This window comes from Telopea speciosissima, chromosome 10 (genome assembly GCF_018873765.1).
Source record: "Telopea speciosissima isolate NSW1024214 ecotype Mountain lineage chromosome 10, Tspe_v1, whole genome shotgun sequence".
Taxonomy (NCBI): domain Eukaryota; kingdom Viridiplantae; phylum Streptophyta; class Magnoliopsida; order Proteales; family Proteaceae; genus Telopea; species Telopea speciosissima.
In genome coordinates, this window is record NC_057925.1 from 17,651,777 (window position 1) to 17,669,969 (window position 18,193).

The 18,193-nt window shown below is 37.2% G+C and overlaps 1 protein-coding gene across 4 annotated transcripts in view; it reads right to left on the bottom strand.

Annotated features, from left to right (window-relative positions):
- Window positions 1–316: 316 nt before the first annotated feature.
- LOC122642211 (DNA-directed RNA polymerase V subunit 5A-like) overlaps window positions 317–18,193 on the bottom strand; it is a 52,231-nt gene continuing 34,354 nt past the window's right edge. For 2 of the 4 annotated variants that reach the window (XM_043835646.1, XM_043835644.1), the window contains 4 exons: window positions 16,560–16,745; window positions 6,450–6,563; window positions 959–1,089; window positions 317–382 (listed from right to left, as the gene is read on the bottom strand). In XM_043835646.1, the coding sequence (XP_043691581.1) occupies window positions 964–1,089; window positions 6,450–6,563; window positions 16,560–16,745 (426 nt within the window). In that variant the 3' untranslated portion in view covers window positions 317–382; window positions 959–963. Of the gene's footprint in view, window positions 383–955; window positions 1,090–6,449; window positions 6,564–16,559; window positions 16,746–18,193 lie in introns of all 4 variants that reach the window. The other 2 variants (XM_043835645.1, XM_043835647.1) reach the window with 2 other exon arrangements.

Sequence of the window (18,193 nt, forward strand, 5' to 3'; positions counted from 1 at the left end):
CAGAAAGTGTCAAAAGTACAGAAATATTTCTTGGCACACCGCACATACCAGAGAAAAAACTAACTGGCCAAGTCTCTTTCCCCCCCCCCCCCCTCCCCCCCCTCCCCTTCCCCCTTCTAAAAAAAACCAGAATTATTCAAGTCTTTCCTGGCTCTATTAGCTAATACATATGCACACACATTTAATTATATATACTAAAACTCAAAAGATCCACAAAACATCACTTGAGATATAAGACATCTATCATAGGGGATTAATGTCCAGTAGGAAGGCTGCCCAGTTCCTTGACAATTATATCTTCAATAACCTGTGCTCCATCTCAAAATTATCCCTGCACTTTCTCCTTCCTGTGGTCCTCGTCATTTGCACCACCTCCGAGCTCCTGCAATAAACTGAGTTAGTATCAAAATAATACAGCAATGGCACCACAAATTATCCTGGTAATTGAAGGATACATCACTGTAATATTAATCCAATCCTTATTTCCGTGTCACCCAAAAAGATTTGTGCATATGGACTCTGCAAGATCACGGTTTTGGCAAAGTAGAAGAGTGAAACCAATCCTAATGTAGGTGATGTATTGTTTGGTCTGAAACAGGTAATGTGGATGTTCTGCACTGTTTCAAGGCCACAACACCACCATTGGGTCATCCCTTGCAAAGCATACACAATTATTGAAATACGAAAGTATCATCCTCTATATTCCTAAAATTTCATGCACCAGATTATGGTCACCATAGCTGGAATGTTCCTAGCAATTGTTGATCTCACTTCTGGTCAGATTTACTTTACAGAAAAAAATATATAAAACTGAGTTTCTCCCAAGCAACTAATATAGTGATATGGTGAAGAGACTTGGTAATTTAGGAGTTCATGGATCTACTAGGTGTCATGTAAGTTTATTGTTGAAGACAAATTTGCATAAGAAGAATACCAGGTTCCACAACGTGATTCTTACCAGCATCAAACAACACAACGGTAAGTAACATGAAATCCAGTAATTTCACCACTGTATGAGATTTTCACCACCTGCCCCTTCTCAAGTCCATAATACCGAGCTATAGCATCATTCACCAACATCCGAGGCATCTGGAGGAAAACAACAGTTTTAGTGACTCTGCAAATGATATCACAAATGTGTTGATAGGAAGGACCGAATACACTTTTCTTGGTATCTGAATCTTACAATTGGTCTGACAGATGGGTTTCTGAGCAGAACCTAGGAGCGGATTGGGTCAGCAGTTGATAAATCCCCATATCTTATAATGTGGGGATTCAATTAAAACGTATGTAACAACAGGATTTAAATGAATATGGAAGCCATAATTATCAAGTCTGGATAGGGGCTTAAGAAAGCAAGAAAGCCACATCTTTTTTTTTTTTTTTTTTGGGTCAATAAGAAAGCCACATCTTAATAACCTAGATGCATTCATTATGGGTATCGAATTAAAAAAAAAATATTAAGGGGCAAGAGAATATTACCATGGTGTGCAACATGGCATTGAGAATTTTGAAGATGTAGCAAAAATCCATAATAAATAAAGAATAAAGTGGCATGGCTTAATTGGTCAGGCATTGCATACATTCAAGGTTTTTCTGTTGTCACATTGTCCTACAAGTTCATAGCTTATTCTGGGTGTGTGCCCAAATAAAGATCACATATATCCAATCCAAGAAACACAGAATCAACTATGTCCAAAATGGCAGTGATGATTTATCCAAAAAATAAGTATTTAATGTAAAATGAAGTCCCACCTGTCACAGAATTCAATTAACATAAGAATCTTGCTTTCTGAACAAGTACTCTTATACTGGCTTACATTAATGGTTTCTTAGAACCATAACAACTGTCCCCATTTCTCTTCTCTTCGTCTTTCCTTTGAAAACTGAGCAAATGGAAGCGCTTATGGATCAAGTGAGCCAAAGCTCCAAGTAGAAAAAGGAAAAGAAACAAGACAAGAAGAAAAAAAAAGAGGGGGAGTAGAAGAAAATGAAGAAAGAAGGAATAGCTGACCAACCGAAATCCAACAACCATGCAGCAGTGCCACCACCCCGCCCCAGCCCCAGGAAACACCCCCCTTTGAGGACAAGAGAACATCAGGAAGGAAGCCATCATCAAAAGCACATTCCCTTTCCTCCCTTGATGGCTTGACCAGCATCTTTCAGTAAATGGTTCGTAAACCCTAGTGTTGCAATACCGGCTCATCACCTAGTGGTGCGATCCCAGGGTTTGGAAACCTGTTTGGGTTCACTATGGGACCACCCAAGTAATAGAAGACTCAAACAAAGAGCATAGTGGCAAAGCAGTCAATATTTTGAAGTTTATAAGAGAATGGCAGCTTGGTAAATAGATGGAATCTTAGGTATATTTAGGTAGACAAAAGAGAAAGGATAAGGGATTATAAAATAAATAAAAGGGGTGATCATGGATATTAGAAACAAAATAAGGATGAAGTAGAATAATGAGACAAGGGGGAGGGTAATATGGGAAATCAACATTTATAAGATATTGTTGGGGTGTGATATCTGTTGAGACATGATATAATTTTCGACACCCTGCCCGAAGATCAAGAATCCTTGTTTGGAGATCACAAAGTTCTATTTGCATATAGATTTCATCCATAATCGAACGGAGTAAATCAAAGATCAACTTCCACGATGTAGTAGCCTCAGGTTCAGTTCTGATACTAAATTGGTGCAATCCTGAGGTTTGGAAACCCTGTTTGGGTTCGCTATAGGCTCACCCAAGTAATAGAAGACTCAAATCAAGAGCTTCGTAGCAAAACAGTAAATATTTTGAAGTTTATAAGAAAATGGCAGCTTGGTAAATAGATGGAATCTCAAAGGGGTACTTAGGCAAACAAAAGAGAAAATAGGACGGGATGATAAATAAAGAGAAGGGGTAGCCCTGGAATTAGAAATAAAATAAGGATAAACTAGAATAATGAGACAAGAGGGAGGGTAGTTTAGGAAATCAACATTTAAAAGATAATATCGTTTGGGAGGGGGGGGATCGTCTCCTAGCTCCAGCCGAAAACCAGTGAAACTTGGAGAAAAAGAACTCTCTTCGACACTCCACCGTTCAACCTGAGATTTGAGGTGAGGAATTCCAACGCACAGATTCCTAAGAGGGGTCCAACGAGAGGTTCAAAAGTCAGGTAAATAAACAGCAAGAAATTCCTGCAAATTAGGTTTGACAGGAAAGCAACTTCAGACCAGCAACTGGGTTTCAAACTCACGATGGAAGGGAGTTTAGGAGCACAGGTTTGGGGGGTTTGGGTCGCCCAGGAGAAAGGAGCCTTCAACCCAAATACGAGAGAATAGAGAGAGGTATAGAGATTGATGACCAGCAAATGGGTACTACTGGTACCGTTAGGGAAGAACAGTAACAGGAAAAGAGAAGGAAAGGAAGAGAAACAGAATATAAAGGAGGAAGGAGAAGGGATCTCGCAGGGGGAAGGGGAGAGAGGGGAGGGCACACAAGCACAGGCCAACTCAATATTCCATTCTTCACTGTCCTACGTATTGCATTACATGCCTATTTATAAAAACCAACAAAAGAGACTTCTAATTACTTCCTAAAACATAACTAGCAAAATAGAAACTCAATAGAACCCAAACTGGAAATTTCCCACATGTCTAATAGCTATCCCAAAATAAAAGATAATACCTTTTCCAAATAGAACAAATTCAAATATCCTACTGAAACAGAACAAGGTTGGGAGTTCATCTTGGTCTGGATGCCAGACTGATCAAGCCTGTTCGACCACAAATCTGCATCACTTAGGCTGCCTCCTTGACTGGGATAGAATCTTCAAGAGAAACTAAAGGAATCTTTTTCAGATGTGCAAACAAATTTATTGATTCCGTATGCATTCCATTCCTCCAAACTTTTGAAGTATCAAATTGCTATTTTCTCCTCAACCAGACAAGACCCACTTTCTTACTTATCTCAAAGGCTTGGCTAGGGACACCATCGGGGAGGAGTGAGGGGGAATCAATATCAATGAGGACTGCTTAATACTTATCAATGCCATAATGATACCATGACCAAAATACACTCCACCTCCTCATCTTGGCTACAAGTAACCTAACCATCAGAATTAAAAAAAAAATGCATCGATCTGATTTCGAGGATTTTAGTATAATATTGGCCCAAAACCAGTGTTGTTGCCTTTATCTCTTAAAGATAGGGATTCTGGACTTCAAGTAATGCATCAGAAATATTTACCTGTTTAACATTTTATTCCAAATAGTCGTTTATAGTAACACCATAGCTATTATGATTGTATGGTGCACTCTAGGTAGTGGTGGTCCTTGAGATTGTCTCCTCAACAAAGAGGCCTGTATCTTAGCACCCCAGAGTCGGGTCGAAAAGAAAATAAAGTTCTTCGTGTCCTAATTTACACTCAGAAAGCTTGAACTTGACTCGATCAGGGTAAGCATCTTGTCTCAATGAATACCAGTGTTTGCTGATTTTTGCGGACAAGTAGCAAAACGACTTCAGAAACTCTGTATCCCAAATGCAATAATTGACACAGAAACTGGTAGATTTCTCATTTTTAGGTCCCAGTAGGATCTCATGCCTTTCAGTATACTAATTTATCAGTTTTATGCAAGAAAACAGTTGTTATCTACCAAAAGAATGTTTTACTTGCGCCTTTTCTTCCTTTATTCATTACTGAATTCATTCATGTTTCCTATGATACCCATGACACTGTAGCAGATACAAGAATTCACCATGTCTCAAAAAAATTTCAAAATTTTAAAGTGGATATTTTGGGAATTGTATTAAAAAGTTCTGAGCATGACTTCCAGACATGAAGTTCAACAGCAACAGTTTAAACCTCTTAAGGCGAAAGAACAGAAGTTTCTGAGCAAGAGATAATCAAAAGAGAATAGACTTTCAAACTGGAACAGGAAATATATATACACATATATATATTTGGTGGAGGAGGGACAGTGGTCAACTTTACCACTATATAGTACATTTCACGGTTTCTTTCCATTTAAATTTCATTAGACAATGATATATTATATATCTTATTAGGAAAATTAACAACCTGACATTCATATGTGATACTATACGAAAAAGATCAGAATAACGGCTTGGGAAAATGGTAAATAGACAATGGTTATCTTAGAGTGTCATTAACCTGTCTACTATAATCAAGGTGGCAAGTATCGGTCTTGGGTAGCATATCTGAATGTTGGTTTTAAGAGACATCTCAGAGAAGTATCAAAGAGAGGTGTCGGAGACGTATCAGAGATACGAAGAGACACTAGATACGCTTTGACACGCATGGATAAGCTTATGATATATGCAAAACAAGTCTTTTAAGCATTGTGCACCATAAATAAGCAATAAATAATGATGTCCAACCAATGTCAGGTTATCTCTGTCTTCACAGCATCTATGTGATTCAAATTTTCATTAGCAAATGTAATATCAAACCCTACTAATAAAAAGAAGCAATTAAGCACGAGATTTGAAAAGAAAAATATATTTGCGTATTAGGATACTAGTCTAAAGTAACCCTTAAGGATCCAAACCAAGCAAGCAATATGTAAATATATACATACTACTAGGTATTAAGTAACATACATTTAGTTTATACACAATAAGCATATTACTACTCTATTAGTAACATATTAAACAAATCTGAAGTAGTATGTACTATTGATATAAGTACTTTGCAACAAACATACTTCAACTTGTGGCTTTGATGTTTGATCTCCACTTTAATTAGCTTTAATGAAAGTTTTTGCATGTTAAATCACTTCTCTGTCGTTTTTTAAGTGTAGATGAAATACACTTAGGTTTTGGCAAAAAAATCAAAGTAGGAAGAAATTTTCTTTCAAAACTGGGATTTTTGTGTTTTGGCAGCCAGCCAGCCAGTGTATCAAGTGTGTTGGTCCATATCTATACTGTATCACCCCGTATTGGTTCGGCACAAAAAAAAATTTATGTATCGGTTTTGTATCTTATCAACAGGGCAATCTCGATATGTATCGTACTGATATGGAAAATACGTATCGATTCTTGATACCATTACCAATACTACGCTAAGTGAATGTTAATATCAATCTTACTTTACTAGTCATTCTTTGGAAAGAGATGCCTTGCTACTAAAATTTGAAACGCATCCACATTCAAAAGGTTCTTGAAAATGAAAAACAAATAGTTGTTGCATGTCATGATCTTGAAAATTTGGTATAATGGAATGAATGAGTCAAATTGAACATTGTCAACTGTCTCCATTTTAAAAACGAAGTAGCATACCTCAGATGATTTCACAAAGTTGCACGTTCTAGTCCAGCAGTAATTTTCATAATGCACTCAGTACATTGGAAGAAATAAACAAATATTGTCATCTTTATCCATTTTAAAACCAAAGAGACATAGCTACTAACTTGTATAACAGTGAGGGTAGAACTGGAAAATAAACCTGTTTGTCTTCTAAACTGTACTTCTTCATTAGCTTCTCTTTCTCTGCCGGAGTCAATATTTCGTGTTTCGGCTTTAACACATGTTTTGTGATGTTGATCAACAAGTCGTGAATCTGGAAGAAACAAGCCACAATGAGATTTAGAAACAAGAGATCGAAAAGAAAAACATAAATTCCTCATCATGAACTTGGTTTACATAGAAAAAAGGCTGGACAACCTTAAATTTTAAAAGATATAAAAGCTAAACATAAATATTCCCAATTTAAAAAGAAACATTAGGGATTGTACAAATATCACTAAAGGAGAGGGGGGAAAGAAAGGTTAATTCATAAATTAAAAGAGCCAGCCATAGATATGCAAAATGAAATAGTTGAGACTCAGATAGCCAGTTTTTCTTTTCCATTTGGTAAATAAAATCAGACAAACAGCTTTAATGCAGTTTTAACTCAAGTCAGATGATTTCTTGTTACACCAGTGACCAGACTGAAATGAAACACAACATACCCTATATCATATGATGACCTAGATTTCATTAAGATGAAAATGAAACTTACATTGCAAAGAAGGGGGGGTGGGGGGTGGGGGGTGGGGGGGGGGGGGAAGCAGTCTTTTACATCTAGCAAAAAAAAAAAAAAAAAAAGAAGTCTTTCACTAACTAGCAGCTGTTCTTTATTATGCAATTTTACAATGCAAGTGGTAAGCATAATACATATTTTTAACAAGAAGCTTATATAAAAAGAACATGTAAATATAAACAAGTATTTTCAGTGTTGTCAAGGCAAGGCCGAGGCAATTAGGTTGTCCCGGCGGGTTATGGTGACACACAACCTTGCAAAGTCTGATCAGGCAGTGGTCTAGTCAAAAATATGTACCTAGATACACTTTTATTATTCTCTATTTGTTTTCCTGTATAACTATCACATCTGTGTGATCCATTGTCAGCACATTCAATGTACAAATGTACAAATGTACAATATGTAAGGAAAAGGAGGTGGTTGGTGCATTAGTATTTTATGTTGCCAGTCCCAGGCCCGGATAATGGAGGAGGGTTGGTGCGTCATGTTGGCAGCCAGCATTGTAATTATTTTAGCCAAACCCTTTTGCCTAGATCCAAGAACTTTATATTTTCAACCTTATGCTAGGAGGTTCCTGCGCTGCACTATGACCCAGGTCTAATGAATAGTGAGCAAGGGTTAGCTAGGGCGTCTCCCATAAGCAACGCACCGCGTCAGCGCCCGGCTATGGTGACAAGTGGGCAAGGGTTCTCACACCGTGGATGAGTGCAAATAAAGAATATAGTCCAAAAGCGTAGGATTAGATTAGCATCTTGGAAATTGAAACTTTAATGCGAAAAGTTTAGAATTGAAGGATATAATGAGGAGAAGAAGAAGAAGAAGAATTAACATAAGTTGTTTACAAGAGTTTAGATGGAAGAGTAAAAAGCTAAAGAATTAGATGTATATAAACTTTGGTATGCTGGGGATAAAAATAATAGAAGTGGTGTGGGAATACTAGTGGATAAATATCTAAAAAAAAAAAAGATGTCACAGATGTTAAAAGAATCGGAGTTAGGATAATATCCATCAAACTTGTGTTAAAAAAAGAGATAATCAATATAATTAGAGCTTACACACTCCAAATAGGATTGGATGAAAATACTATGAAACAATTTTGGGAACACATGGATTATGTATAGATTAGTTCAAGGAATTAATCAAGGAGAAAAGAATATTGAAGGGGGAGATCTAAATGGACATGCTGGAAGAGATTGTAAAGGTTATGAAAGAATTTGTGGGGGTTATGGTTTGGAGATAGGAATGAGGGGACTTCAATTTAGAATTTGCTTTGGCTTATGATTTGTCAATAGTAAACACATGCTTTGAAAAGAAAGAAGAATAATTAATAAACTTTCAAAAGTGGGCAAAATAGTAGCCAAATACATTTCTTTCTAACTAGAAGGACCGAAAGTAAAGACTGTAAGGTTATACCCATAGTTCGATCTGGTAATCCATCCACCTTCGTCCTTTGAGCTGATGCCATCTTACACTTCCCTTGATCTTGCAGTTTTAAGCCAGTCTCCCCTGGCCTTTTCTGCACTTTGCCTCTTTGCTTTGCGCTTTGAGTACCTTATCAGGTTCAAATCAGCAGGTACCATCACACACACACACCTTCAGCACAAAGCTTGAATATCTGGTTTTTACTAAATGAGATATTTGCTGGTCTTGCTTGCAGCTCACATAAACTTCGTATACAAGACTCTGTAGCACCAAGAAAATCTTGACAGTCAATGGGCAATTTCCAGGACCAGTTATACATGTCCGCAGAGGAGATGTAGTGTTTATCAATGTTGCCAACCATGGAACTTATAATATCACTCTACACTGGTATGACTCTCTTTGCTTCTCCCATTTAGAATTTAGATTCATAGTTGTCACGGCGATCCAAGTCGGTGGAGGGGTGTCACGTCGATATATCGACATGGCGAGCATGTCGACCATGTTTTATTTTTTATTTTCTTTATTTTTAATGTGTTAATAGATGTATACTCAAGCCATGTTTTATTTTTTCTCTATTGTTTCTCAAGTTTTAAGAAGAAAATTCAGAAATTGAAGAAGAAATCGAAGAGGGAAAGAAGAAATCGAAAGAAATCGAAGAGGGAAAGAAGACAGGAAGAAGAAATCAAAGAAGAAATCGAAGAGGGAAAGAAGAAATCGAAAGAAATTGAAGAGGGAAAGAAGAAATCGAAGAGGGAAGAAGAAATCGAAGACAGGAAGAAGAAATCGAAGAGGGAAAGAGAGACAGGAAGAAGAAATCAAAGAGGGACGCCATGGCGTAGGTCGCCATGCAACCCTCTCCAGCGCCAGGACGCCATGACAACTATGTTTAGATTTGCTAATTTTATGCAACTCTCAGCTCTTTCTGCAACTAGTAACTACTGTTTCGTGATAAGGGCATTTATGGCTCTATCTTAGTAACTAAAGGGTGCAACAAGGACTGCCATTGGAGGTTAAGAACTACTTCACATCAATTAGTGAAAAAAGTCAAAAAGGAAACAGTTAGAAGTTTAGAGGGTTAAGAAAAAGTTGATCAGATGTGTATATTATTGTCATTATTGTTGTGGTGAAACTGTGAAATAATGGTGGCACTGGCAGGCATGGGGTGAAGCAGCCGAGGAATCCATGATCGGATGGTCCAGACTCCAGAATACCCCCGCCCCCCAAATGCTGATTTTTTTACCAAAATCTAACACAACCAAGCTTGGAACAAGTGGATTTTTAAAAAACTAAGGGTTTTACTTGAATATAAAATTTTCATTCCTATTGCTTATTTAAGCTGTTTTACTTGAATTATATGTGTTCTAATACTAAAGATTGGGAGGAATTGCTGAATTGATCATATCAGTATATATATACAGCGTATACTAGCAACCTAGGGTCCTAAGTCAAACTACTATTTTGGGTGTGATTTTAAAAAAACTAACGGTTCCACCATGTTTATAGGGCCTAAAATAGGTTGTCCTGCAAGTTTTATGACCTAACTAAGTCATATGGTCACTAAAACCAAGGGCCGAAATTTGACATAAAAAAAATACACCAACTCGGCCGAGATCTAGCTGAGTTACCGAGACAACTCGGTTTTTTGGCTGACCAAAACCAGCCGAGATACCGAGACCTCGAACCTTGTTGGGCAGCGAAGAAGTAATATATAAACAAACTTAGTGTAGCTGAAATGAGGATATTTATATGGATGAGTGGAAAAACTAGAAAAGATAAAATAAGGAACAAACAAATTAGAACTAATTTAGTAGCAGTCCGATACATGATAAGTTGCAAGAAAATCGTTTGAGGTAGCATGGACATGTGCAACTAAGGCCTTTGAATGCTCCAGTACGAAGGGGTGATCTAACTCAGATTGAAGGAGGTAAAAGAGCCCAAGGTAGGCCTAAAATAACTCTAGGAGAAGTGGTGAGAAAAGACACTCCTAACTTAGGACTAGTAACAAGTATGGCTTTGAATAGAGAAGAATGGAGAAAAAGGATCCATGTAGCTGACCCCATTTAGATGGGATAAAACTGAGTTAGAATTGAATTGAGTTCAGTTTGTACAATATGTTAGGAAGGCACTAGAGATTGGTGCGCTAGCAACTGCCTAGACTACCTATGATCCCATCACCCAGGTCCACCTAGGTGTAGCTTGCCGATTTCCATGTTCCATCTCTTAATGTGAGTACATAACAACCAATGAAAAACCAACTGTCACATACAATTGACATAATACTTACCTCTTACACTTGTTATTTTTGTCCTTCTTCCCCTTTAATTTGTTTCAATGGAAAATATTTTCATGGAAACTCAATTTGTAATATAAAATATAAATCATATGCCTTTTTCATGGAAACTCAATTTATAGTTATAAGATATGCTTCATATGTCTTTTTTCATTTGTCCTTTTTTAAACTGTACATGACAAGGAAGCATGTTTGATAGTAAATCCTGGAGCTAGCTAAGATTGCTTGCTGTTATAGGCTCATCTATTATGAGATGGGTGCTAGATACAAAACAATTTTTTTGGGTGGTGGTGGGAGGAATAAGTAGATGGCTGCAAAGGAGTTTCCAGACTTGAAAGGATCTCCGAAGATGATCAGTGGTTGGAGATATCCATGACATCTCTTTCCTTACGACCATGGTTCAAGATTTCGCGAAATATCGCCGATATATCGGCATATTTAGGAAATCTCGACACTACAGAGACGAAATGGCCATACGAAATGAAAAAAGTACAAATTTCGGCGAAATTTCGTGATATTTTGGGATTTACATGGCAGTTGTGGATGACTACACTCATTTCTTCTCCGAAACTATACCATGGTCCACGTATGTCCTTCAGACAGAGAGCAATGGACGTCGACTCTAGCGGAGCATGAGTGGGGTCGATCTAGGAAGGCATAGCAATTATTACTAAAATTTGTTTTCTGACAGTTGTGAGTTGTGACTTTGTGATTGACTATTGAGTATTGAACTAATGACTTTTATGGAGTTTCTTTTATGGAGTTTATGAGTTATGACTTATGAACTTATGCACTTATGACCTATGAGTTTAAAGTTTAAACTAAAGGCGACTATTGACTTTATTTTTGTTTCATTACTTTGTTTAAATTTGTTATTATGTCTTTTAGTACTTATACAATGTGTATTTAACTATTTATACATCAAGGTCCGACCGTATACTGTCAATTAAGGGTGCAAACCCAAAACACCACTTTGAGTTCACTTTTTTGCAATATGAAGGTTTAAATGTGTTTATTTAGCTTAAATAAGGGTGTACATGAAGTATCAGACCTTAATATGGTCAAAAACCCTGGACTGCTGAAATATGGTAGAAAAAATACCATATTTCGGCAAAATTTTGGATATTTCGGAAATCTCGACCTGCCCGAAATGGCGAGACGAGACGAGATCTTGAACCTTGCTTACAACACAATTGTACATTTCTCTTTTCCCTATATTATGTAAATAAAAATTCTTCTTGTTTTGCCTACCCACCCTCCCGCCCCCCAAAAAAAAAAGAAAAGATTCCTCAAGGTTAGTGAAGGAACACAGACTGGCTCAGTGAACCACTCAACATAAAAGGCCCCATAGACACGTATGATCCCTACCTAAACCTGAAGATCTATCTATCAAATAGTGAGTCCTGCACCAGCACAATTCAGTGGGTGTACTGCCCTTGCATTTATATATTCAACATCCTTACATAGCCAAATATTGATTACCTCCGGACTCTTCTCAGTTCCACCCATTAATATACACTTCACAATCATAATATCAGACATAAGCTGGAACTATTGTTTCCCTAGCAGAAAGCCATAAAATGAAGGGAGAGAGCTATTGTTTTCCAAGCAGAAAACCATAACCGAAGGGAGAGAGTGGATACAACTTAAATTTAGAAAAGCTTCTACATAAAAAAACTAAAAAGGCAAATATCTAAAATGGAATGCCTCCATGCACTGTTTGTATACATTATTACATTTAAGTCAATTTTACAACAAAAAACTGAAATTGTTACTATTACTAAAAAATGGAAGATCTATGCTATCCTGGATGGCCCATCAAGAAAGTACATCCTAAATGGCCCAAATATATACCACGCAGCAGCTCCAATGGCCCCACATTGTGGACAGGTCCACTCCAAGGCCCCTTGATCTGTCAAATTTCAGCCTAAACAGAGAAGACCATACATCTACGAGGCAAAATAAAGCTTTGAAAATCCAGGACAACCAAGAGGGTCCACAATAATGTATGCACTACAAGAGGATGCATGCCAATGCATGGCAGGATATACGATTAAATTAATTTGTGAAATATTCCACATGGCCAATCAAAACCATGCCCTAGTCTATGACTATCCAATGGTCGGAACTGCCACATCACCCTTCCATGCGGCACAACTAGGAGGGCCAGCTAGGAGCCCTTACTACTTGGATTGTGCAGAGAACCTTTTACCTAATTTAAATGGCTCCTTTTTAAAATTTAAAATATGACAACATCCTAAGACTTCAAAATCAGTCGTGGCGGTGGCAGTGGGGTGGCAGGAGAGAAGTAGTGGGGTGGAAGCAGTGGTAGCAACTGATTATTTGTGAAGCAAAATCAATGGATTTTAGATTTTTTGAAGAATCTGTTCCATCCAAGACATACAGGCAACCCCTGGTCTACTTCCTCCACAAATTTAAGTGCTCAAATTCAGCATTTTATAATTTGTGGTCAAGCTTAACGCTAAAAATTTCTCAAGACTAAGTATATGCATCTCAATCCAAAGATCCAACAACCAAATGGCGAAAATTCATGAAAAAACTAACCCTTGCAAACAGGCATTTATGCAAGCATGCAAAATCCCGACTCTTTAGTTTTTTAGTTCCTTTCATGAGGCGTTCATAGAAGAACAATATATAATGTGGTAATTCAAATATAAATGAGGATCTGAACTGTGATGTGACGAAATATACAGCTAAAAAGAAGAGGAAGAAAAGACTTTCCTGCAGTTAGGATTGGCCTGGTTCAAACCTGGCTTAGGTTATTATTCATGGATTAGTTCACATGCTACCGTTCATGTGTTACTGTTCATACTAGATTTTATTTTTTATTTTAATTGTTATTAAGTGTTAGTACTTAGATTAGGGACTTTAAGTTCAGCTTTATTTCAGGGCCGATTTAGTAGGATTTCGATTTCAATTTTGGATTGATTTCATGAAATAGCCAACAAATAGATTTTTGGTCAAGAAATTGATATTGTTGTGGTTGCATCAATCTAAAATATTTCAAGAATAAGAAATCCATTTGGTAGTTTAATTTCTGAGAATAGATTCTCTATATTTCTTTGGGAAAGGGTGGTGGTGGTGGTGGTGGTGGAAGCGGAGGAGGGACGAGGCGGGGCTGGGAAGGAGGGTTAGTGGTGACGGCGGTGGTGGTAGCATGGTGATGGTGGTGGTGGTGGTGGTGGTGGCGGCAAAATAGAGTGATTTTGCTTTTGTTTCTTTTTAAGCATGTCAAATGACACATTTACCCCTGTTATTAACATATGCTCATTAAAATGGAGCACAGAATGGACTTGAAATTGATTTCAATTTCAATATTGATGCAGACACATCACCAAAAGAGGCTTATTTTGATAGGAATAAGTCTAGAGTTGGGTTCTATACATGTTGGGCCTTTGACCCCATGGGTTTTCTATGTAATAGGTCACTTTTATGGACCTAAAGTGTGGGTAAAAGGGTTGCTTACGAGATTAGTTGTTTTAGTTCCATACTTAGTTTTATTTTGGTGTTTTTGTTCATAAATTGAACCAGTTCAACCAATGGTTCAATGTAAGTAATTTTAGTAGTTTTCTTTTTAGTGTTTAGTGGGGCCAGATTAGGACTCTATTTTGAGTTTATTTCAGTTTGCTAGTCAATTTAAGTTACCTAATACGTTAAGGATTGGGTTATGCCTTTCCTTTTTAGTGTAAGAGTCTATTTTTGAATCTTTTATATAAGGTTGTAAGGGGGGCAAGCATTGAACACGAATTTTGATATTAATGAAAAGCTTTTGCTGCTCTACTTCTCCATTGAAGATTTTTGTCTTGTGTTTGATCAAGGCTGGTAGGATTGGTGTTTGATTCGATTGAGACCTTACGGTGGGAAGCCCGGGTGGTTCATTGGGGGGATTGTTGTTTGATCCAATCGACATCTTGCTATATGAAACCCAGGTGGTTCTTTTGAAGCTTTCCTTCAAGTTCTTTGAAGATCTCCTTCAAGTTCTAGTTAAAGATTCAATTTTTATTCAAGTTTCTCAATCAAACAAGTTGCTGCCAAGGGAATTCTGCAACAATAGTGAGTTTGATTCATCCCAACCCTAAACTTTCTTCTTCTAATCCTCTAAACCACCAAACCCTAACATCCTCTCCATCTATGAACATCATCCCACAACCCAAATTCTGCACAAACCAAACCAGCCATCAAATACCTGCATATTTGGTTCAAATTTCCCTCTCACCCTAAGGAGAACTCAATCCAAACCCCTGCCCTAATTTCCCATCCTAAACCCTAGATTCCACCATTATTCTCTTTTCAAAAACCCAAACCTAACCCTAACCCTAAATTGCTGCAATTCCATTCCAGCTCACTTTCAACCATTAAAACTTAACAAGGCCTTCACTGATAGACTCCCCTACATCAACTTGACATAACCCACTCATCAAACCATAACCCTAATTTCACAAAAAAAAGTCTATTTTGACCTAGACGAAGTACCCAGTTCATAGCAGATCCTGGTTAACTGGCTTCTAGTCGGTCTCCTACCAATCTAGAACTACATTAAATATTGAAACAGGTTTTCAGCTATTTCACTGTTTCAGATGAAATTGATTTCAATTTCTCATAATAAGGTGAAAAAATCGTACCAAACACCATAACTTCAATTTATGACCCCATGAATTTGAAATAGAAATCATACCAAAACAGCCCATAGTTTCTTTTATTATTTCAGATTACTAGTTAGTTACTTAGTTAAAGTTACCTTATCAGCTCAGGATTTACTTAGGGCCTTCCTTTTTTGAATAAGAATCTTTTTTAAAGTTGTCTATATAAGTTTGTAAAGGGCTACAGCCTTGGACACGAATTCGATGAATGAGATTATGGCTTCAGCATTTGGTTCTCTGGTAATTCAGTACCTCCCTGTTGTGGTAATTCCAAGGTTGGGTTTCAGGTGGTGATTCCTGAACAAACATCTTCTTCTTATTTTATTTTTATCCTTCCATCAATTCAAACAACTCAGAACTTCTCTATCCTATCCTGCGCATACTTTCCTACTCTGTTAATTAGTTAATTATTGATTTGTTAGTTGCGTTTCTTATTCTAGATTTCAACTCTGTACATCATTGTTAAACTCTGTTTCCAGAATCAGTCTTCAAAATTTGAAATTTTCTTTTGATTTCTAGAATCCTATTTGTACTATGCTTCTTCAAAATCTCTGATTCTAGAACTGGTTCTTCAAATCTGATTTCAGAATACCTGTCTGGATCTGTTGCTGAACATTCTTTCGTTATTCTTGTTCAGATCCAATCAGTGTTTGCCATCGAAATGAACAATCCTACTACAAGTTGGTTTTGTTTAAATTGATCTTTTATGAATTTAATTTTCCAGATTTGACTTCAGGACTTTGTTAAGATTTCATTTTGCTGTCAATTCATTAAATTAGATCAACATTGACTACTCTTTTGCATTCTGAAATTTCCTGAAATCGAATTCTGCTCTGCTCCTGGTTTTTAGTTTCATTGTTCCACTAAGAAACTTCATTAACTTGAAATCTAGTCATTGGATTGGTTCCAAATTTTGATGTTTAATTCTGCTACATAAATTGAACAACCTGATTTTCTGTTTTTTGATTCTCCTAATTCTGGTTTTCTCGGGGATTTCTGAACCTAAACCTTAGGTGACTTGGATTCTCCATCATGATGTCTCCACAAAAATCATTATGTAGGAAAATTACTTATAACTCTCAAACATTTCCAAAAGAAGTGAGATGAATCCAACATCTAGAAGGGTAAGATGTCATGACCTAACAATTACTGGTCATTTACCTTAAAGATCTCAACTTTAAATGGAAACTCAGATAAAGCTTTACGTGCTAGGCTTGTTATTTCATCTTGTAATACCAATATCACCCGGGAGGGCCGCAATGAAATTTCTTTGCTCATTATCTGGGTGTAAATACCACGAATAATTGCAACCCGGACCTTATCAATTCCACAAAAGATCACTAGAATCTGCAAATAAAAAGACAGCACCATTACAGAAAATGTGAAGGATTGCCATGATGGATGTTGTGTAATAGAAACTTCAAAAAGAACTGCTAAAAAGGAACCTCAATGTCATGAGAAACAAGAATCCAGAATCAAGTACATAAAATAAAAAATACTTAAATCACACAATATATAATTTTTTCTGTTCAGAATGAACTGGGCCATTTGGCCCTATGTTATAACTGCCATGAGTCTAAGAACTCACTGGTTAGAGGACCAGCCAGTTGGAACAGAATGTTTGCGGCAGCTGAACCAGATGGTCTGATCATTAGACTGCAAAGCATTATTACTGAGTTCAACATGGAAAACATGTATGCAATAGACTTGAACCAATAGCTCTTATTCAAATGCCAAAACTCTTACCCTACTCCAGCTTCTTATTCACCTCATGAAAAGTATTCTTCCACATACCGTGAACAGCTTTCATATCATTCCGCCATCAAACAAACAAGATCTTTCAAATCGGGATTGTAGGATGAACATATCATTGACCACCAAGTCAGAATGACTCTGTTCTAATCCAGTTTGAAAAAATATTGGCAAATATCACTTTGTTTCAGACTTCATATGCATATAGTATTACTGAACCAGTGAACCCAGTACTTATGCAAACCGCGAACACTCTTAACACTAAACTAGCTGCATCTTCACCTTATAGAAATGATTGTTTTATATATAATTATTGGTGTTTCCTATTCTGATACCAATTAATACAATCCAGGGTTCAGGAAAAAAAAAAACCCCGATTTGGATCCTCCAAATCAACTGAGGTTCTGGAGATGGATTTTCGATCCCTAATCCTCTTATATACAAGAATAATCCCATAAAACAATGATTATTGAAATACTATTTAACTGAAACTAGAACTGGCAGAAACAAGGAGCCAGCAGTAATGTAAGACTAAACCTAGGTCAGATTTAGTCTCAAAATAAACCCACAATAACCAATACATAGCCTCAGGTATAGGGTGTTAACCAACACTGGTTTAGCAATATGGGTTGGTGCTGGAACTGAGGTTTCAGCCAATAGAATGGACCAATATCAAGGTCGAGTTCAAGTAGGAACCACTACAGAATACTCTCAAAGTTTGGGACAGTTTGGATGACCAGAAACAGTCAAACAGGAAATTCACCAAAATCGAAGGTAAGAGAACTTAGCGGTAGAAACCAAACCAGCCGTGGGATTGCTTCAAAGTTTGGATCGAGGGGAGATGAGGGTGAAAGGATCCCTTGCAGAAAATATGAACTAGAACTGATGTTTCAATTGGAAGTTATGAAGGAAACACTAAAATAGAAGCTTAAGGTGCACACCAGATCCAGCCAGTGGAATGGAGTGAAAGTGGGATCGAGTGGAGTGGATGGTGGGATGGTGTGGTGTTCAAAACCCAGCAGGGCTTGGTGGAGGGATATGGA